Below are 22,678 nucleotides of genomic sequence, written 5' to 3' on the forward strand. Positions count from 1 at the left end.
CCCTCGTCCCTCTCCCACGACGGGAGAGCGTGGCTACAGGTGCGGCCATGTCAGCCGGCCGGGGCAACCATCAGCACTGCTCACCACTGTAGCCCCACGACGTCAAACCTCTCCATGACACAGGGCGAGACGTGCAACAGTAACACACAGCAGGCAAGACCCGGGCACCCAGCGGGCCCCACTGTCGGCTTTAGACGATGACACCAAGGCCCGCGCCCATGTAACTTTAGCTTTTGTAACCCTAGGAGCCCGCCTATAAGATCCCCCAGGTGCCCTTCATGCAGGGCGTTGACTCTTAGTTCAAGAGACACACACACACACACACAGACATGAGAGGCAAGAATGGAGATCTAGCTTCTTCTTCCTCCTCCGCCAAACAGCTCCAGGAGCACCATTGTAGCCCTTGTGCATATCATCCAATTTCGGCAGAGGGCCTCGAACTTGGGTACATATTGTGTCTCACACTTGCGCACGCTGACCTCGCCTCCGACGTCCACATGCAGCCCTCCACTTTTAGCCATCCCATGGCATCTGCCGTGATTTCACCATGACAACTTCTTATGGAGATTATTAATTGAGATCTCCAACAACTTCTTGGGTGTAATCCACAAGCTTCAATTTCATTTGCCATGTCCGGATTGTTGAACTATGATTTTATTGTTGCTTTGTTGAACTGTAGAATCATGATAAATTTTGTGCTATATGATCCACATGCATGGATTTGAGGGTTTGCGTCTGATTAGTGTGGCTGCCCGGTGGCAAATATGAAGGGCCGTCCGGACCCGTCCGCGGACATTTAAGTGCATTTGTGGATGCTCTAAAATAATGCTCAAGCTATAGATTTTGAAGGTTGTGATTTTCTGTCTTTAGACTTATTAGGTAGGCATGTTTGGCTCGTGGAGCCTCATGATGATGGAACGACCGCTTTGAATAACCCGCAAAAAAATCCGTTTGAACAGTGCTACGCGTCCATCGACGGATAATCTGAAAAGATCCGCCCACTCAGCAGCCGTTAGATCTGGTCCAAACCAACGGTTAACCCCGCCGTCATTATTGCAACAAAGTCAGTGTTGCAGAACCCTCTTTGCAATAGAGTTCATGTTGCAGAAACATTCAAGTGTTACAGTTTTTTTATGTCTTTACTTTTTTGCAACATGGATGATGTTGCGGAAAGACTTTTGCAACATAAATGGTGTTGCACAAATTAGAAGAAGAACGGGAGCTTGGAAGGAACGCGGAAGGCAACTGCGCTCGAGGATCTAGATCCAGATCCTACAACATACAAATTGTTGCGGTGGGAAAACTGCAACAAGGGCTCGGTAGCAAAAGCATAATAAATCATGCTAGCTGAGCCCTACAGGACACGTGTCACATGGACGAGGCGTCGGACGCCTACATGCGATCCATCAGCTGAAGGCAAGCTTTTTTCCTTTGGATATCGTTGGGTAATACAACAATGATGTTTTCCTTCAAAAAAAGCAGAATCCGGCTGAAATTCTGAAGCATTCCGATCGGCTCTAGTCCAGGAACCTCAAAGAGGCGGGTGTAATTTTCACGTGTATTATACCAACAGAAAAGAGAACGAGGAAAAAGGCTGAAAAGACTTTGCGTGACTAGCGTCTCACATATTCAAGCCCAGGAGCGGCGGCTTGCACCTGCACCTGAGCAGGCGTTAGGTACGTAGTACGTGTGGACGCCCGAATAGTCAAACTAATTAAGCGGCGGCATGCATGCATGCAGTTGCACTTGTACTCGGCACGGACGGCGTCGAATGCACCAACTGCCCAACTTTATGCTGGCGGCGAATTTCAGCACAATTCCACGAACCCTCCGTAATATCATATCATGTGCAGGTGCAATATTTCATCATGCGTGATGTCCAAAGATCTCTACTGTATTATAAATAGCGTTGTGTGAGTGATCAGCTGTTTCATTCCAGACTCCTGTCGTGCGCTGAACTGCACAAATTGAAGGAAGCAAAGCAATGGCGCCCGTGGCAGTGCTTGTGCCGTGGCTAGCATGGCTCGTCGTCTCTTTCCTCTCCGTCTACCTCCTCAACCTCCTCTCTCGCGCGCGTTCCGGCCTCCCGCCGGGCCCCCGCCCGCTGCCGCTCATCGGCAGCCTCCACCTTCTCGGTGACAAGCCGCACCGCTCCCTTGCCGGCCTGGCCAAGACCCACGGCCCGCTCATGTCCCTGCGCCTCGGCGCGGTCACCACGGTGGTCGTCTCCTCCCCCGCCATGGCCCGGGAGTTCCTGCAGCGGCACGACTCCGCGTTCGCCGCCCGGTCGGTGCCCGACGCCACCGGCGAGCACGCGGCGGGCTCCGTGGCCTGGCTACCCCCCGCGCCGCGGTGGCGCGCGCTGCGCAAGATGATGGCCACGGAGCTGTTCGCCCCGCACCGGCTCGACGCGCTGCGCCACCTCCGGAGCGAGAAGGTGCGGGAACTCGTGGACCATGTCGCGCGGCTGGCACGCGAGGGCGCGCCGGTGAACGTCGGCCGCGTGGCCTTCACGACGAGCCTGAACCTCCTCTCCCGCACCATCTTCTCCGCCGACCTGACGAGCCTCGACGACGGCAGCCGGTCCGAGGAGTTCCAGCAGGTGGTGACGGCCACCATGCAGGCCGTGGGGAGCCCCAACGTATCGGACTTCTTCCCGCTGCTCGCGCCGGCCGACCTGCAGGGCACGCACCGGCGGCTGGCGCGGCTGCTCGCGCGGCTGCATGTGGTGTTCGACGCCGAGGTGGACCAGAGGCTGCGCGGCCGCGACGCCGGCCAGCCCAGGAAGAACGACTTCCTCGACGTGCTGCTCGATGTGGCGGCGCGTGAGGATGGGAAGGACCTGCTGGACCGCCAGACGCTACGATCACTTTTCACGGTAACCACAATTTCTGTTTGCAAGGACAAAAGATAATACTGCACTTCAAAATTCCACGACATAGCCTTGCCAAACCAGCCGAGATCAATGCACATGGCCAGCCTTGGCGATTTAGATTTATATTTTAAAATGCTGGCATCGAGATATGTTTCTATTTTGCGGGTGGCATCGAGATGTTTACAATCCCACAAAATTCATATTCAAATTTGGTTTTTATCAAGAAATAAATATAAAAGTTTCGGTAATTCACGTCAAAGCCCAGGCTCATTTACATCCAATGAATAGTAAATTGAAAAATTAGAAAAAGTTCAGAATATTTTTTGGCATCAAAGATGCTCGAGTGCGCAAGGAGCATGCTAACTTTCGTGGTGTTTAGATATTCGGGGAGCTCTTAGGAAAAAAAGACAAAATTAGGCCCAAATAGTGGACTTTTCCAAACTTTCTTTGACATTGATTTTTTTGCCACAGCCTCCTCGAATGTCCGAACATCATGATTTTTTGCACGCACATCACACATTCGAATATCTTCAATGACAAAAAAATTTAGATGATTTTACTGTGCACACCCATGCACCTGCGCACTTAATCAAATATTGATGTGGATTTTTGCACACTTAGTTATGTACTAATATCCACTCTAGTGATGCTACAGTAACCATTAACAACGATACATCAAAAGTAACATTTGGATACTCATGTTTATGTGCTAAAATTCGAATAGAATAGTCAAACATAAAATTTTACAGGAATCGTGGCAGGTTACTCATGTGTTACAAAGAGCACCAGTGGGATTTTCCTCTACAAGAATTGAATCATCTAAAACTTAAATTCCAATGTTCTTCCTTTGTTTAAAACCAGCCTTGTTATATTTTATCGCATTTCCAACAATTCCACCATAACCCTCTATATCACTGCACTTCATCCAACGTGTGAAAAAATGGGAAATTGGGTCAGGAACAGCGGCTTCTACTATACTGCAATGAAATGATTATCAAATCTTATGTCGCAAATCAACGAATTGTTCGTATATAGTTCATCCAAACAGTACCGCTGTGTGTAGTTCAAAGAAAATTTAAGTTCTTCTATAGCAAATAATCAATTATACTCTGTGTGGTGATTGTTTAGTGTATATAAATAGCTATATTTACGAGACTATAAACGTGACATTATATTTTCATGTTATAGGATTTGTTCTCTGCTGGTAGTGACACAAGCTCTAGCACAGTGGAATGGGCAATGACAGAGCTGCTCCAAAACCCATCATCAATGTCCAGCGCTTGCAACGAGCTTGCAGAAGTTATTGGCTTCAAAAGAAACATTGAAGAAGATGATATTGTTCGGTTGCCCTATCTCCAAGCTGTCATAAAAGAGACTTTTCGACTTCATCCTCCCGGTCCACTCTTGTTGCCACGGAAACCTGAGAGGACAGTGGAAATAGCAGGTTACACAATACCTAAAGATTCACGTGTGTTCATAAACGTATGGGCGATAGGTCGAGACAAAGATGTATGGTCTGAGCCTGAGAAGTTTATGCCAGAGAGGTTCTTGGGTTCAAGAATTGACTTTAGGGGTGCTGATTTTGAGCTCCTTCCATTTGGTGCTGGACGTCGGATCTGCCCTGGAATGCCATTGGCTATTAGAACGGTGCATTTGATCCTCGCTTCGTTGTTAAACCAGTTTAAATGGAGTCTCCCTGTTGAGCTTGAAAGGGATGGAATTGATATGGAAGAAAAGTTTGGCCTATCACTAACGAAGGTTGTGCCTCTTTGTATTGTACCAACACCGGTTTGAATTCATAAAAATGTATCCTAGTAAGATTGCCTTAGATGTTTTCAATATGTAGTAATTCAAATGTATCAACCATGGAATTTATGTCATTATTTATGTGATAATTAAATAAGTATTCTAGAAAACTTGACTTTCTCGCACTGCATAAGATGAATGATATGTTGTTTTATTTTTGTGAGGACATATGTTGTGTTACTAAGATGTTGATCATACAAAGATATTCATCCATGCCATCCTAGACATCCAAATTAACTTTTGAGGTTTGTGTAACACCATGTTGCAAAAAATTCAATGTGTCAATGAAAAAAATACAACACTTCATTCACGTGCGATGGAAATGGTGATGGATGGTCATTTGATGATATGGTATTGAGAGCCTTAAAGAGAAGAAAATTGATTAGATTAATTTGGCAATGTCACCTTTACACCTTAAGTATTGTGTTGGAACAATAGTGATTGTTCTCAGAAAAAGGAAATAAGCTATGTATATTTTCATATAGGAATATCTACACCATTCAAAGATTCTAAAATTTCATTGTTCATAATTCGACACCATGAGAAGTATCCTCTCCAACGTTCGGAAATATTTACAGCCAAAATATTTCACATTGAAATCTTCTACACATTCCAAAGTTCATAAACTTAATGTGGATGGGCAGTTGCCAGGAACGGTAATAGGGGTGTGATTGCAGCTGTATGCCGGGATGAGAATGGTGTCTACCTAGGATCATTTGCTGTGAATTCGAATTATACGGTTGGTTGTCCAGCCCCTTTCACTCCTCATGGCAGTCACTTAGGGTAACGAGGGAGAACCACACTAGTCCAAGTGATTGCTAAAACATAAATGAATGCCTAGCCATGCAAATAACGGCACAGGCGTTCTGCAATTGAACCGGCTAAAATTCTAAAAAAAAATTCTGCTCTGAGAACCGCCGAGTCAGGTGTGTTAGAGCATCTACAGCTGGGCGCCCCAAACCCCCCATCATACGCCCGGGCGGATGACCCAGTCAGTGACCGGCATAAAACTCCGATCCAGACGGCAGCTCAAACCGGCTTCAAACACCTGGGATGACCGGTACCCCTCTTATCCAGCCCAAATATGAGATAAAAATGGGGAGGCCCGGGCGTGACCAGGCGCGTCCGCCACGTCTGAACCGGTCCACACTGGCCCACCCGACCCCATATATAATCGTCCACATCTGCTCCCTGGACCAAACCCTAGCGACTCCACTCCCTACCCCTCCACTCTACTCCACTTCACCCCCAAGCTTCGGTCTGGCGATCTCCGGCATGACGGACAGCAGATCCGAGTCCTACACCTCCAAATCCGTCAACTGTGAGCTCATCCCACGCGGCCCTGAGGAGGAGATGACCGTCTGATTTGCGCTCCGCCACTCCCGGGAGGAGGCCACCCGACTACAGTGCACATACTCCTTTCGTCGGGAATTCATTGCGTTTGTCCAAATGGCGCATGGATCTGCCGCGAGGTGTGGTAGCGCTGCTTCACCAGAGGCGGTGCAGTCCGTCTGGTGTCCAAACACAGTGGCGGACGTGCAACCCCTCCGTTGGTGCACCGAACCGAAGGTGAACACGGCATGGACGTCGGGCAATGCAAACATGGCGCGATGTGCCCGCCATGGGAGGCGGCGGCAACCCTCACGGTGGTGACCATGCATGTGGTAGGATATTTGTGGTTTAGTGTCCGGTTGGAAGGAGAAAGAAGAGGGGGATCACGCATGTGCAGTTGGGAGGAGAGAGAAGAGAGGGACATGCATGGGATTGGTCAAGTGCATGTCCGCACTCCGACAAAACTCTTATGCTTTTCTCCAAAATACGAGAATTTGACTCCGGACAGTATTGCAAACCGATACAGGTCCCGCTGAATTGTAAAAATGAACAAATGTGCTCGGTTGGACATATACCGATGTTTTGCAGGTGCCCTAACATAGTACTGCACCGCACCGAGTGGTTGAACCGGCCGACGATAACGCAAATTATGATTTGGCCATGCACCGCACTACCGCAGTCGCGCACCTACGGATTGATCGAGTTCACGCGAACCAATCTATTGTTGGATGGTTAAAGAGACAGTGGTATCCCCAGCCCACCAGGGTTCAAATCCTAGTGCTCGCATTTATTCCAGGATTTCTGGCGATGCACATTCAGTGGGAGGAGACGTTCCCGTCGACGACAAGGCGCCTACGGTGACTTCGTAAATCTCAAGATGATATGCCAGTTTAGTCTTTCGAAGGTGCTCATTGGATAAAGTGTGCGTGTGTGCGTTCATAGGGATGAGTGTATACGTGTGTATATAAACGCTTGTGTCTATACTGATGTTAAAAAAGCGGAATTGCTATTTTTCAGCTGGATGAAAACAATTCAGCTTCATTCATTTTTCTAGCCGCCCGATCTCTGTTCTGGGATTCATGCTAATTTGTTTTTTCCTCGCTTCAGTTCTCTGCGTTGTCTTATCGGGGCGCTAATTTCGAGGGAGACCCGTTTCTATTCCCTCGCTGGCCGAACCGTCGGTCCTCTTTATTTTTTCTTTTTGTCTCCCTTTTCCCCTCCCCCTTTCTCATTCCTAGCACGCAACGCAACCGATAGAGGGAGATAGTGTCATGGCGGTGTTGTAGATCCCCTCGCCGCCGCATCTGCCTGCTGAGGTCTGCTGCATCTCCCGCCTTGAGGTGTGGTGTACCTCCCGCTCCCCTCGCGCTCAGCCCCTCCCAATCTCCCCCTCCCCTTCTTTCCTTTCTGGATTTTCGATGTGTTGGCTTGCTCCTCAGATCGTTTGAGTTCAGATCGATTTTTGTTTAGGTTGTTGTTGTTGATGTGTGTATCGTTAGGGCGCTCCAATCTGTTGTTTTAGGTAGTTGAATGTGATAGCTCCTGCGGCCTTTAGTTGTATGTGATATGTCCTGTTCGTGCGCTTGGATTAGGCTTCAGGAGTGAGTAATGTGCTATAGGGGATTCATCTACTATATATGGCCGTTTGTATTAGGGCAAAAATATTAGGGGATTCATCTGCTATAGGGGATTTCATTGCTAGTGTAATCTTTGATGTAATTACAGAGTATTCTTGCTGTAATTACTTCTTTAGCTGTAATATTTTGTTGTAATTTCAAAGTAATCTCTCTACAATTTTTTAATGTAATCGAGTGAATATATAGTGTAGTAAGATATAACCTTAGTTTGGCGTTTTAGTTCTAATTCCATGCAGTACTCATGATTCTTTTTGTATATTTTAGTGGTGCTAGTAGTGGAATTTTCTCTATTGTTCCAGGGCGTATGAGTTGGTTGTTTGTAGTGAACTTTGTGTAAATGTGTGTTTGCTCCAGAGTGTCCTTTCGTATCACTGAATTTACTCTGTAAATCTTAGTTTTTACTATTTTCTTACAAGTGTGATCACAGTGAATTTTAGAGTTTTTACTTTATGTTACAAGTGAAATTACAGTGCAATTCTTAGTGTAATTTTAGGCTATTTTACCGGTTTTGCTAATTTTCAGTCGAATGATTTACAGTTAGTCTTCATTCATATTTTGGCCGTTGGATCTCATGCCGAGATCCGCACTGGAGCTATCCTTTTCGTGGAGATTTTCTTTTCTGTGCGTTATCGGGCACACTTTGTTTCCGGGCCAGCCCGTTACCGCATTCCCTGGCTCTCTCTTTGTCCCCCTTCCTCATGTAGGTGTGTGTGTGTGGCGATTCCTGCGATTTCTTCGTTGTGTACGGCGATTCTGATCTCCTCCTCATCTTCTTCAGCTAGATTTCTGCTCCAGTACCTTGTGGTTTCGGTTGTTTGTCCTTGTCTTCTTCTTTTCCCCATTGGATTTCTTCTAGGTCTAGTAGCTTGTTTCGATTCCCCTGGTGTTTGATGTACATATAGGTGTATGTGTCCTCGTAGCGGAGGATTTTTCCTGGCGATTTCGTTGCAGTTGTAGCGATAGGTGCATGGATGTAGCTGTGGATTTGATTCCCCTGTTGATTTTCTATCACTGGCCTGAGCGTCTAATTCTGCTGTTTTTTCTCTATTTGGCATGTGGTTTTCGGTAGTAATTGCATCTAAGTTACAACAACTTCATAACTATAATTTCATTTAATTACAATATAGTTTCCTCTGAAATTGTAGTGTAGTGACACTGTGATTACAGTGTTGTTACAGTGTAATTTCCAGGGGTAATCAGAGTGACTGTAACTTCTGGGATTGTTAGTTTACAATCACTGCAATTACAAATTACACTGTAATTTCAGGTTAATTACAGTGCTATTGTTACTGTATGTTTAGTGTAAGTACACTAGATCAGAATGAAATTTTCATTGCAATTAAAGTATTTTTTTTGGTCTACAAGCATTTTAGAATCTTTTTCTTTGCGGTTTGTCTTTGTTGGCTGGTATTTGCATTCATTTATAACCATTTATTTATTTATCTTTCTGTTTGGGTGGTATTGCATCTAAGTTACAGCACTTCATAACTGTAATTTTATTTTATTTACAGTATAATTTCCTCTAAAATTATAGAGTAATCACAATTTAGTTATATTGTTACAATGTAATTTTAGAGTAATCACAGTGTAATTTTTAGGGTAATTACACTGAAAATCACTGTGCTATTTTGTTGTAATTACTGCAATTTCACTATTTACAGTGTTGTTACAATGTAATTTTCAGTGGTAATTACAGTGATATTTTTACTGTTATTTAGATACTAGGATATTTACTGTATTTGCCGTTAGTGCAATTACAGTGTAATTTCAGTAAAAATTACAGTGTAATTAGACTGTCATCACAGTGTCTTTGTTGGGTTGTGTTGCATCTAGTCACACTGTCAATATATACTGAATCTATCTTTGTGTCTGAAACTTTGCCAACTTCCTATCTAATATACAGTGTAATTTTTTATCATTTGTACTCATACTCTCTTGTCTTTTTTCTTAGCTTTGAAGCAGTGAGATGTGATACGGCCTATTGTTCATATCGGTCACTTGGTACTTTGTGCCCTAATGGACATCTAGGCAACTTCCTGGTCGTTTCCTACTGTGGTTTTTCTTTGCTCTTTTAAAGGAGATCGTCTTGAATAATTCCAGTCCTGAACTCATCTGAAATGCTTTTGAAGGTGCCAACGGTGCATTTCCAATGTGGAGGACCAACTATAAGTACTTTAATTTCTGCCTTCTTTTTTGGTGTTTGTCGTTGCCCTTTCTTTTTATTTCTTATTTCCTCTATATACATTTTTCTTCATATTATTCTTTTATTATTCTTCCTTTTTGTAGCTAGACTTTCCTTTAACCATTTGAAAGAATGGGTTTTCTTTCATCGCTTCTTTGAAGGAAAGACCCTTCTTTCATTGATTCAGCTTTTGATGAGCATTCTTAATTTCACTTGCAGATTCATGATCCGCAAGTACTTCCTCCGTAAAGAAATATAAGAGCGTTTAGATCACTAGCGTTTAGATCACTAAAAGTAGTGACCTAAACGCTGTTATATTTCTTTCCGGAGGGAGTACATTGCTAATCAATTTGTTTCTACATTAGTCTCCTTTTTGAAGGCACTATGTTATCTTTTAAGATTTGCTCTAGTATTTTTTTTATTTTATTCAAAGAGTTATAAACTTCATAGGATGTTGGGATGCTTTTGTTACTCCCATGACGAGGAAACAAATCGATTTCGAAAAATTTGACGTAGTCTACCTAGCTGTTCCCAACAAGACCAATATGTAATTTGGTTTTTAGTATGGCTGACCTGATTTCCTTTTAAATACTGTTCTCAATTTACATTGTTGGTACCTTTTTTTTCTGTTTTTCTACCTTTATTCATGTGAAATCAGGCACGATTATGGCGTCTTTACATTCAAGTTTATGGAAGTGTGGACCACAAGGACTCAAGTTACTAACCACTTTTCAAGCGCTGACATACCCAACTTAAGGATAAAGTATGCTAATGATATGTTTTTCAGGGAGTTCAACAGCGTGGATAAGTTCTAGTTACTGATTTCTTTGCAGATGTAAGCACTTCTGTTTTTATTACTTCAAATTTACAGGATAGAGATTCATGATTTCCAGTCATTTTTTAGTTGTACTTTTGGCTGAAGGTTGCCCAATTTACTGTACTCATCTACATCATTCATTGTCTATTGTACTGTGTATTTTCTACTTTTGGCTCAGTGTCAATTGCTTCACTTTTTGTGCCGTCCCACTTGCCATGTATCTGGTTTTTGAGTTTGATTTCTGTCCTAATTTATCTATGTGTCGATGAATTTCTCCTCTGTGGATTGCTGTGGCTGGTTTGTTCCCTGCCCATCAGTTGATTTCTGTTTTTGCTTGGATCTGCTTGTTTGGGTAGGATGCTACTGATGCTTAGTGGGTTTCGATCAACTGGTTTCGGTAGGATGCTACTGATCTATAGCATAGCATGTCTTCCTCTGTGCAGAATTTCCTGATTCGTTTGCTTAGTCATTTCAAATCAAGCTTTGAATTTGTGTTTTAGTATGTGTTAGCAGATGCACTTTTTTCAAAATAACCATGATGCATTTTTCGGTATGTGTTCCAGTGTTAACTGTAATTTCCATTCCTGGTTCACTGTATTTTCGACTGTGGTTTAATGTAATTACATGTATACAATAGTTTCAGTGTTAACTCGTTGAACTTACAGTGTAATTTCTATTCTCGTTCACTGTAATTTCTATTCTTGTTTACTGTAGTTATATATATACAGTAGTGTCAGTGTTAGCTCATACAACTTACAGTGTAATTTCTATTCTCCTTCACTGTAATTTCTATTCTGGTTCAATGTAATTCTGTATATACAGTAGTTTCAGTTTTAACACACTGAACTTACAGTGTAATTTCTATTCCTGTTCACTGTAATTTATATTAACTTGCAGTGTAATTTCTACTTTTTTTTGTTACAGTGTGATTTCTATTCTGCTGTTCTTGCAGTGAGATCTCTTTTGACCTTGTGTTTTTTAGAGCTGTTTTTACCTTGTGCTTTTGTGAGAAGTACGTAAATGTAGATGTCTTTTTTGGTCTTTTTGCCCCTTTGACTCTGGAAATTATGAACAGGCTTGCAGGCTTTTTTTTGGCCCCATTGGTTCAAGTGTTTCTCAGATGTTGAGCATGTAGGCTTCCCCCTGCCCCTCGTTTATGTTTTTTTTTGTTTTTGTAGCTGGTCTAGTCTGGCCGGTCGAATTTGTTTGGCCACCCGGTGAACGTCCGTACGGATAAGGCCCAAGCGTGACAATGGATCATGAAGAAAAGACACACAACGCGGCAGGTACATGGACATACAAAAATTCGACTGAAGCTTAATTAAATTTCAGACGGATGCTAAATAGACAGTCCTTAAAAAAAAGATTGATCGAGTTCACAAGACCAAACAAATACTACCACCCAGTAAGGTGGCCTTTGACCACACCGACGGAACAGAGCAGAGCAAGCCGGGTTCGCTGTCATGGAAAAGGAGCCTACGTACCTTTGCACAAGGCAATCGTGCCATGTGCCATGCATGTCAATATGTCACGCGTGATGTTGGTGACACGACGGATATGGATTTGGTCACACAACTTTAGATTTGGTCTTTATTCCCGGTTCCCCAAACAGTTCTCTATATGCACTATATAAATAGCGTTGTGCGAGTGACTAGCAGTTTCACTAGAGACACCTGCTCCGTGCGCCGATTTAAAAGAGAGGAAGCATCTTAGCAATGGCGCCGGTGGCTGTGCTTGTGCCGTGGCTAGCATGGCTCGTCGCCTCTTTCCTCTCCGTCTATCTCCTCAACCTCCTCGCACGGGCGCGCTCCGGTCTCCCGCCGGGCCCCCACCCGCTTCCGCTCATCGGCAGCCTCCACCTCCTCGGCGATAAGCCGCACCGCTCCCTTGCCCGCCTGGCCAAGGCCCACGGCCCGCTCATGTCCCTGCGCCTCGGCGCGGTCACCACGGTGGTCGTCTCCTGCCCCGCCATGGCGCGGGAGTTCCTGCAGCGGCACGACTCCGCGTTCGCCGCCAGGTCCGTGCCCGACGCCACCGGCGAGCACGCGGCGGGCTCCGTGGCTTGGCTGCCCCCTGCGCCGCGGTGGCGCGCGCTGCGCAAGATGATGGCCACGGAGCTGTTCGCCCCGCACCGGCTCGACGCGCTGCGCCACCTGCGGAGCGAAAAGGTACGGGATCTCGTCGACCACGTCGCGCGGCTGGCGCGCGAGGGCGCCCCGGTGAACGTCGGCCGCGTGGCCTTCACGACGAGCCTGAACCTCCTCTCCTGCACCATCTTCTCCGCCGACCTGACGAGCCTCGACGACCGCGGCCGCTCCGAGGGGTTCCAGCAGGTGGTGACGGCCATCATGCAGGCCGTGGGGAGCCCCAACGTGTCGGACTTCTTCCCGCTGCTCGCGCCGGCCGACCTGCAGGGCACGCGCCGGCGGCTGGCGCGGCTGCTCGCGCGGCTGCACGCGGTGTTCGACGCCGAGGTGGACGGGAGGCTGCGCTGCCGCGACGCCGGCCAGCCGAGGAAGAACGACTTCGTCGACGCGCTGCTCGACGTGGCGGCGCGTGAGGACGGCAAGGACCTGCTGGATCGCCAGACGCTACGATCACTTTTCACGGTAACCACAATTTCTGTCTGAGAGGACACACAAGATATACTTCAAAATTCCGCACGCACATGAATGGTCAGCGTTGCCGACTGAGTCTGCCGGGATCAAAGCACATGGCCAGCCTTGGAGATTGAGATTTATATTTTAAAATGTTGGCATCGAGATACCTAATATCCACAAATTTCACATTCATTTTTTTATCAAGAAATAAACATAAGAGTTTGATAGTATATACTACCATATTACTTGTCGCTTAAATGGATGAATTTAAATGTATTTCAGTGCTATATACATCTGTTTGGACGACAAACACTAGTAAAAAAAGGGTCATTTGTCCCGGTCCATAAGGCCCATCTGTCCCGGTTGGAGAACCGGGACTAAAGGGTCGTTACTAATGCCCTAGATCTTTAGTCCCGGTTCTTATACTAACCGGGACAGATGGGCCTCCACGTGGCCACTCCGGCGAGCCCAGGCACGAGGGCCTTTGGTCCCGGTTGGTAGCACCAACCGAGACCAACAAGCTTCCACGCGTCAGCATTTCAGAGTCTGTTTTTTTTGAAAGGAGATGGTTTAGGGGTTTTGGGGGTTAATTTAGGTTGGTATAGGTAGCTAATAGACAAATGTGTCCTTTCTTATCTCCGTGCTACTGCTACTGCTATTTTTAAACATGACTTAGATTGAAGTGAGGCAACATGTGGCGCATGCGAAAGTAATACTAATCCTAACTTGATCAAGTTTGGATTGTACTACTTTCGACATGCACCACATGCATGTTGCCTTCACTTCAATCCAATCCATGTTCATTTCACCCGCTGATATATAATAACTCTTCATACTCGCATCATGCATCATTATATATAATAACAAGTCTACTGATCATCATCATACAACTTTTACTCGTTATTAATAACAAGTCATACGATCATCATCCTCATAGTCATCGAACCAACCCTACTTAATTGTTCTTAGCACATGATCATCAGTATTAGGTAGGACCTAAATACCCTCTTTAAGGTAAAATAGCATAAAACAATATAGACCCTAACTCTCCATTATGGAGAATGTAGATCATCATGTCTCTAATTCTTGCGCTTCACTTCCTTTTGCTTCCAAGAACCTCCTTACGACTGTCCATACATTTTTTCCATCCTTTGATTTGCATGTCTCCATTCCTTTTAGAAATCTGGTATGGACAGTTGAGATTCGTAGGATGACCTGGCTGTATGTTCAAAACATTAAGGCTACCTTTCTGATACATCAAATGAGGCACACAACTCTCTGGGCTTATCTGTTGAAAAACATATTAATAACTTTATAGTTAGCAATGATGTACTAGTTTTAGAAGTATGCAAAAGATGCACAGATGTCATAATAGTAAAAAATCTTACCAGGGTATCTTCATGGTAGTTACCGTAGTTCAACACATGCACTAGTGGCATGTATTGACCATAATGTTGAGGAGTTTGATTGTAGATATTGTAATTCTCAATGTTAGTACAAAATCCGACCAGATGATTTTTCTCCTTGTAAGTTAATTCGGAGCCATCGGTGTAGCGGGTTTTGTCTACCATCTCCCGCACATTCTTTGAAGAATGAAAATAAGCTGTCAATGGAAATAAGATGTCAACTATTTTGAAATAAACAATATAAATTAGCTAATAACTATGCTTGAGAAGCTAAACTCACACAGAGGTAGAATTGGAGGCGTATCAACAAGGACCCAAATGTCCATATTGTCTTGCTCGATTGTAGGATCACCAAGATCCGTGGTGACAAGCATACCTGATACGTCTCCAACGTATCTATAATTTTTGATTGTTCCACACTATTATATTATCAACCTTGGATGTTTTATATGCATTTATATGCTATTTTATATGATTTTTGGGACTAACCTATTAACTCAGAGCCCAGTGCCAGTTTCTGTTTTCCCTTGTTTCAGTGTTTCGCAGAAAAGAAATATCAAACGGAGTCCAAACGGAATGAAACCTTCGGAAAAGCTATTTTTGGAAAGAAAGTAATACAAGAGACTTGGAGTGCACGTCAGGCGATCAACGAGGAAGCCACGAGGCAGGGGGCGCGCCCTCCACCCTCGTGGCTCCCCTGATGTATTTCTTCCGCCTATATATATATATATATATATCCAAATACCCTAAAACTATCGGAGAGCACAATAGATCGGGAGTTCCGCCGCCAGAAGCCTCTGTAGCATCCGAAAACCAATCTAGACCCATTCCGGCACCCTGCCGGAGGGGGAATCCCTCTCCGATGGCCATCTTCATCATCCTGGTGCTCTCCATGATGAGGAGGGAGTAGTTCTCCCTCGGGGCTGAGGGTATGTATCAGTAGCTATGTGTTTGATCTCTCTCTCTCTCTCTCTCTCTCTCTCTCTCTCTCTCTCTCTCGTGTTCTTGAGGTGGTATGATCTTGATGTATCGCGAGCTTTGCTATTATAGTTGGATCTTATGATGTTTTCTCCCCCTTCTACTCTCTTGTAATGGATTCAGTTTCCCCTTTGAAGTTATCTTATCGAATTGAGTCTTTAAAGATTTGAGAACACTTGATGTATGTCTTGCCATGCGTATCTGTGGTGACAATGTGATATCACGTGATTCACTTGATGTATGTTTTGGTGATCAACTTGTGGGTTCCGCCCATGAACCTATGCATAGGGGTTGGCACACATTTTCGTCGTGATTCTCCGGTAGAAACTTTGGGGCAGTCTTTGAGGTTCTATGTGTTGGTTGAATAGATGAATATGAGATTGTGTGATGCATATCGTATAATCATACCCACGGATACTTGAGGTGACATTGGAGTATCTAGGTAACATTAGGGTTTTGGTTGATTTGTGTCTTAAGGTGTTATTCTAGTACGAACTCTAGGGTTGTTTGTGACACTTATAGGAATAGCCCAACGGATTGATTGGAAAGAATAACTTTGAGGTGGTTTCGTACCCTACCATAATTTCTGCGTTTGTTCTCCGCCATTGGTGACTTTGGAGTGACTGTTTGTTGCATGTTGAGGGATAGTTATGTGGTCCAATTATGTTATTATTGTTGAGGGAACTTGCACTAGCGAAAGTATGAACCCTAGGCCTTGTTTCAATGCATTACAATACCATTTACGCTCACTTTTATCATTAGTTACCTTGCTGTTTTTATATTTTCAGATTACAAAAACTATTATCTACTATCCATATACCACTTGTATCACCATCTCTTCGCCGAACTAGTGCACCTATACAATTTACCATTGTATTGGGTGTGTTGGGGACAAAAGAGACTCTTTGTTATTTGGTTGCAGGGTTGCTTGAGAGAGACCATCTTCATCCTACGCCTCCTACGGATTGATAAACCTTATGTCATCCACTTGAGGGAAATTTGCTATTGTCCTACAAACCTCTGCACTTGGAGGCCCAACAATGTCTACAAGAAGAAGGTTGTGTAGTAGACATCAAGCTCTTTTCTGGCGCCGTTGCCGGGGAGGTTAGTGCTTGAAGGTATATCTTTAGATCTTGCAATCGAGTCTTTTAGTTTCTTGTTTCACTAGTTTAGTTAAAAAAAAACTACAAAAAAAATATGGAATTGAGTTTGCCTCATACGCTTCATCTTTTTAATATCTTTCGTGAGTATGATGGAAAGGAAAATTGTGCCAAAGTATTAGAAGAAGAATGCATTAAAATGTTTGGCACTAAATCTTTGAATGATGAGCATGATTGCAATGTTGTTAGTATGAACTCTTTAAATATCCATGGTACTAATGATGATTGCACTAGTTATGATGAAAATGTCTCCTATAAACATGTCAATTTTTGTGGAGTGCATTGGCTTTGTAAGTACACACCAAATACGGAAGATAGATATTGCAAGAGGCATAAGTACTTAGAAACTAAGTTGTTGCAAGAAAGGCTAGATGATTGTGCTGAAAATTTAAATTTTCTTGGCCGTACTTGTGGACTTTGCAATGAACAGGGTCATTTAGCTATCCGATGCAAATTGTTTCATGATCTAATCGTGTCCAAAAATTGTGATGACTTGATTTGCCTTGCACATTATAGTGAACTCAGTTTTCTTATGGGTTACGAAGAAATGAAACGTATAACTAAGCATCTTCCAGAATTTGCCCGTTATAAACTTCTTGGTTTTGATCTAGAGGAACTTTATATGTATTGTGCGGTGAATTGCATTGAAAATTCTTATATTGCTAATTACGTAAAGAAAAGAAAACAAATAGAGGATGAAGAGAATACTAATGAAAGGGAAGAGACTTCCCAATATCCTCCTATTATTTCTTATGATGAATCAGGTAACGAGGAGCAGCCTCCTATTCAACCAATCTCATTAATAAGGAGCTCCAAAAAGAGGATTGAACCCACATATGATGTGGTGAAGAAGAAGAAAAGAAAAAGGAAGAGAGGTAAAAAGATATCTCTCCCAAATAATGCTGCTCCTATTACTATTGTGCCTCATGAAAATATAATTGTGGAAGATAATGATACTTCTTATGATCGTGAAAATCTTTTTGGCACTTGCTTGGAAGAATATGATAATTGCTATACTATTGGTGCTATCCATACTATTAATGATGAGAGTGATTATGCTTATGATATGAAAAGGCCCAAGCTTGGGGATGCTATGTTTGATGAAGATGATGTTTTTGAGAATATATTTGCTGCAATTAATGTTTGTCCCAAGCTTGGGGATGCTACATTTAATGAAGATGATATTTTTAGTCTCCCAAGTTTTGATATGCAAATTTATAGTGATGATAGCATCCCTCCTACTTATGATGATTATTGTGATGATACTTATGCTATAAAAAGTAGTGATTATATTTATAAAACTTGTCATGATTATGATTACCCCTTTTCTGAACATTACTCTTTTAATGTGGAAACAATTTATAGTATTCGAGTCTCTTATGATACTCCCACTATTCCGAATGAGAAGAATTTTGCTTATGAGGAGAGTAATAAAAATTCTATGGTTATGCATCATGAAAATAATGCTTTAGGTGCTGGTTATATTTTTGAATTCATTCATGATGCTATTGAAAATTATTATGAGGGAGGAATATATGCTTGTAGGAATTGCAATAATATCAAGTTCCCTCCCTATGTGCTTAAAGTTTTAAAGTTATGCTTGTTTTGCCTTCCTATGCTAGTTGATTATTGTTCCCATAAGTTGTTTGCTCACAAAATCCCTATGCATAGGAAGTGGGTTAGACTTAAATGTGCTAGTCATATTCTTCATGATGCTCTCTTTATGTTTCAATTCTTATCCTTTATGTGAGCATCATTGAAATCATCATGCCTAGCTAGGGGCATTAAACGATAGCGCTTATTGGGAGGCAACCCAATCCTGTTCTTGTTATTTACTTTTTGCTCCTGTTTAGTAACAAATAATTCATCTAGCCTATGTTTATATGTAGTTTTATGTTTTAATTAGTGTTTGTGCCAAGTAGAACCTTTGGGAAGACTTGGGGAAAGTCTTTGCGATCATGCTGTAAAAAACAGAAACTTTAGCGCTCACGAGAATTGCTTCCATTTTTTATTGGAGAGTGCTATTTAGTTAATTCTTTTGCAGATGATTAATATATAAATTACTCACATCCAGCAATTCATTTGAGAATTTTATGAGTTCCATAAGTATACGTTTGATTCAGATTACTACAGACTGTTCTGTTTTTGACAGATTCTGTTTTCTATGTGTTGTTTGCTTATTTTGATGAACCTATGAGTAGTACCGGAGGGTATGAACCATAGAGAAGTTGGAATAAAGTAGATATTACACCAATATGAATTTAGAATGAGTTCATTACAGTACCTTATGATGGTGATTTGCTTTCTTATACTAACGGAGCTTACGAGTTTTCTGTTAAGTTTTGTGTTGTGAAGTTTTCAAGTTTTGGGTAAAGATTCGATGGACTATGGAATAAGGAGTGGCAAGAGCCTAAGCTTGGGGATTCCCAAGGCACCCCAAGGTAATATTCGAGGACAACCAAAAGCCTAAGCTTGGGGATGCCCCAGAAGGCATCCCCTCTTTCGTCTTCGTTCATCGGTAACTTTACTTGGAGCTATATTTTTATTCACCACATGATATGTGTTTTGCTTGGAGAGTCATTTTATTTTCTTTTGCTTCGCTTGCTGTTTGAATAAAATATCAAGATCTGAAATTATTAAATGTTAGAGAGTCTTCATATAGTTGCATAATTATTCGACTACTCACTGATCTTCACTTATATCTTTCGGAGTAGTTTGTCATTTGCTCTAGTGCTTCACTTATATCTTTTTAGAGCACAGTGGTGGTTTTATTTTGAAGAAATAATTGATCTCTCATGCTTCACTTATATTATTTTGAGAGTCCTTTAGAATAGCATGGTAGTTTGCTTTGGTTATGAAACTAGTCCTAATATGATGGGCATCCAAGAGGGATATAATAAAAACTTTCATATAGAGTGCATTGAATACTAAGAGAAGTTTGATACTTGATGATTGTTTTGAGATATGGATATAGTGATATCAAAGTTGTGCTAGTTGAGTAGTTGTGAATTTGAGGAATACTTGTGTTGAAGTTTGCAAGTCCCGTAGCATGCACGTATGGTAAACGTTGTGTAACAACTTTGAAACATGAGGTGTTATTTGATTGTCTTCCTTATGAGTGGCGGTCGGGGACGAGCGATGGTCTTTTCATACCAATCTATCCCCCTAGGAGCATGCGCGTAGTACTTGGTTTTTGATGACTTGTAGATTTTTGCAATAAGTATGTGAGTTCTTTATGACTAATGTTGAGTCCATGGATTATACACACTCTTAACCTTCCATCATTGCTAGCCTCTTCGGTACCGTCCATTGCCCTTTCTCATATTGAGAGTTGGTGCAAACTTCGCCAGTGCATCCAAACCTCGTGATATGATACGCTCTATCACACATAAACCTCCTTATATCTTCCTCAAAACAGCCACCATACCTACCTATTATGGCATTTCCATAGCCATTCCGAGATATATTGCCATGCAACTTTCCACCATTCCATTTATCATGACACATTCATCATTGTCATATTGCTTAGCATGATCATGTAGTTGACATAGTATTTGTGGCAAAGCCACCGTTCATAATTCTTTCATACATGTCACTCTTGGTTCATTGCATATCCCTGTACACCACTGATACGTCTCCAACGTATCTATAATTTTTTATTGCTCCATGCTATATTATCTACTGTTTTGGACATTATTGGGCTTTATTATCCACTTTTATACTATTTTTGGGACTAACCTATTAACCGGAAGCCCAGCCCAGAATTGATGTTTTTGCCTGTTTTAGGGTTTCGAAGAAAAGGAATATCAAACGGAGTCCAAACGGAATGAAACCTTCGGGAACGTGATTTTCTCAACAAACAAGACCCAGGAGACTTGGAACCTATGTCAAGACACAAAAGAGGAGGCCATGAGGTAGGGGGGCGCGCCCTCCACCCTCGTGGGCCCCCTGTTGCTCCACCGACGTACTCCTTCCTCCTATATATACCTATGTACCCCCAAACGATCAGATACGGAGCCAAAACCTAATTCCACCGCCGCAACTTTCTGTATCCACGAGATCCCATCTTGGGGCCTGTTTCGGAGCTTCGCCGGAGGGGGCATCGATCACGGAGGGCTTCTACATCAACACCATAGCCCTTCCGATGAAGTGTGAGTAGTTTACCTCAGACCTACGAGTCCATAGTTAGTAGCTAGATGGCTTCTTCTTTCTTTTTTGATCTCAATATAATGTTCTCCCCCTCTCTTGTGGAGATCTATTCGATGTAATCTTCTTTTTGCGGTGTGTTTGTTGAGACCGATGAATTGTGGGCTTATGATCAAGTCTATCTAAGAATAATATTTGAATCTTCTCTGAATTATTTTATGTATGATTGGTTATCTTTGCAAGTCTCTTCGAATTATCAGTTTGGTTTGTCCTACTAGATTGATCTTTCTTGCAATGGGAGAAGTGCTTAGCTTTGGGTTCAATCTTGTGGTGTCCTTTCCCAGTGACAGTAGGGGCAGCAAGGCACGTATTGTATTGTTGCCATCGAGGATAACAAGATGGGGTTTTCTTCATATTGCATGAGTCTATCCCTCTACATCATGTCATCTTGCTTAAGGCCTTACTCTGTTTTTAACTTAATACTCTAGATGCATGCTGGATAGGGGTCGATGAGTGGAGTAATAGTAGTAGATGCAGGCAGGAGTCGGTCTACTTGTCTCGGACGTGATGCCTATATACATGATCATACCTAGATATTCTCATAACTATGCTCAATTCCGTCAATTGCTCAACAGTAATTTGTTCACCCACCGCAGAATACTTATGCTCTCGAGAGAAGCCACTAGTGAAAACTATGGCCCCTGGGTCTATCTTTATCATATTAATCTCCTACTACTTAGTTATTTCCTTGCTTTTTTACTTTACCTTTATTTTACTTTGCATCTTTATCACAAAAATATCAAAAATATTATCTTATCATATCTATCAGATCTCACTCTCGTAAGTGGCCATGTAGGGATTGACAACCCCTATTCGCGTTGGTTGCGAGGATTTATTTGTTTTGTGTAGGTACGAGGGACTCGCGCGTAGCCTCCTACTGGATTGATACCTTGGTTCTCAAAAACTGAGGGAAATACTTACGCTACTTTGCTGCATCATCCCTTCCTCTTCAGGGAAAACCAACGCAGTGCTCAAGAGGTAGCAAGAAGGATTTCTGGCGCCGTTGCCGGGGAGGTCTATGCAAAAGTCAACATACCAAGTACCCATCACATACTCTTATCTCTCGCATTACATTATTTGCCATTTGCCTCTCGTTTTCCTCTCCCCCACTTCACCCTTTCTGTTTTATTCGCCCTCTCTCTCTCTATCCTCCCTCTCTTTCTCTATTTGCCTCTTTTTGCCCGCTTGTTTTTTGTTTGCTTGTGTGTTAGTTTGCTTGCTTGTCGCGATGGCTCAAGATAATACTGTATTGTGTGACTTCGCCAATACCAACAACAATGATTTTATTAGCACTCCGATTGCTCCTCTTACCGATGCTAAATCTTGTGAAATTAATACTGCTTTGCTGAATCTTGTCATGAAAGATCCATTTTCCGGCCTTCCTAGTGAAGATGCCGCTACCCATCTAAATAGCTTCGTTGATTTGTGTGACATGCAATAGAAGAAAGATGTGGATAATGATATTGTTAAATTGAAGCTATTTCCTTTTTCGCTTAGAGATCGTGCTAAAGCTTGGTTTTCGTCTTTGCCTAAAAATAGTACTTGACTCATGGAATAAGTGCAAAGATGCTTTTATCTCTAAGTATTTTCCTCCCACTAAGATCATCTATCTTAGAAACGATATTATGAATTTTAAGAAACTTGATCATGAACATGTTGCACAAGCTTGGGAGAGGATG

The 22,678-nt window shown here is 42.8% G+C and overlaps 2 protein-coding genes across 2 annotated transcripts in view; both read left to right on the forward strand.

Moving 5' to 3' along the window:
- Window positions 1–1,984: 1,984 nt before the first annotated feature.
- On the forward strand, window positions 1,985–4,698 carry LOC119352256 (geraniol 8-hydroxylase-like). The gene is made up of 2 exons (XM_037618949.1): window positions 1,985–2,878; window positions 4,064–4,698. The coding sequence occupies exons 1-2, from the start codon at window positions 1,985–1,987 to the stop codon at window positions 4,667–4,669; spliced, it is 1,500 nt and encodes a 499-aa protein (XP_037474846.1). The 3' UTR covers window positions 4,670–4,698.
- Window positions 4,699–12,344: 7,646 nt separating this feature from the next.
- The window catches only part of LOC119352257 (geraniol 8-hydroxylase-like), a 45,869-nt gene continuing 35,535 nt past the window's right edge, over window positions 12,345–22,678 (forward strand). Inside the window, exon 1 of the mRNA XM_037618950.1 lies at window positions 12,345–13,258. Coding sequence (XP_037474847.1) covers window positions 12,365–13,258 — 894 coding nt within the window. The 5' untranslated portion in view covers window positions 12,345–12,364. The remainder of the gene's footprint in view (window positions 13,259–22,678) is intronic.

Source organism: Triticum dicoccoides, chromosome 2A (genome assembly GCF_002162155.2).
Source record: "Triticum dicoccoides isolate Atlit2015 ecotype Zavitan chromosome 2A, WEW_v2.0, whole genome shotgun sequence".
NCBI classification, from domain to species: Eukaryota; Viridiplantae; Streptophyta; class Magnoliopsida; order Poales; family Poaceae; genus Triticum; species Triticum dicoccoides.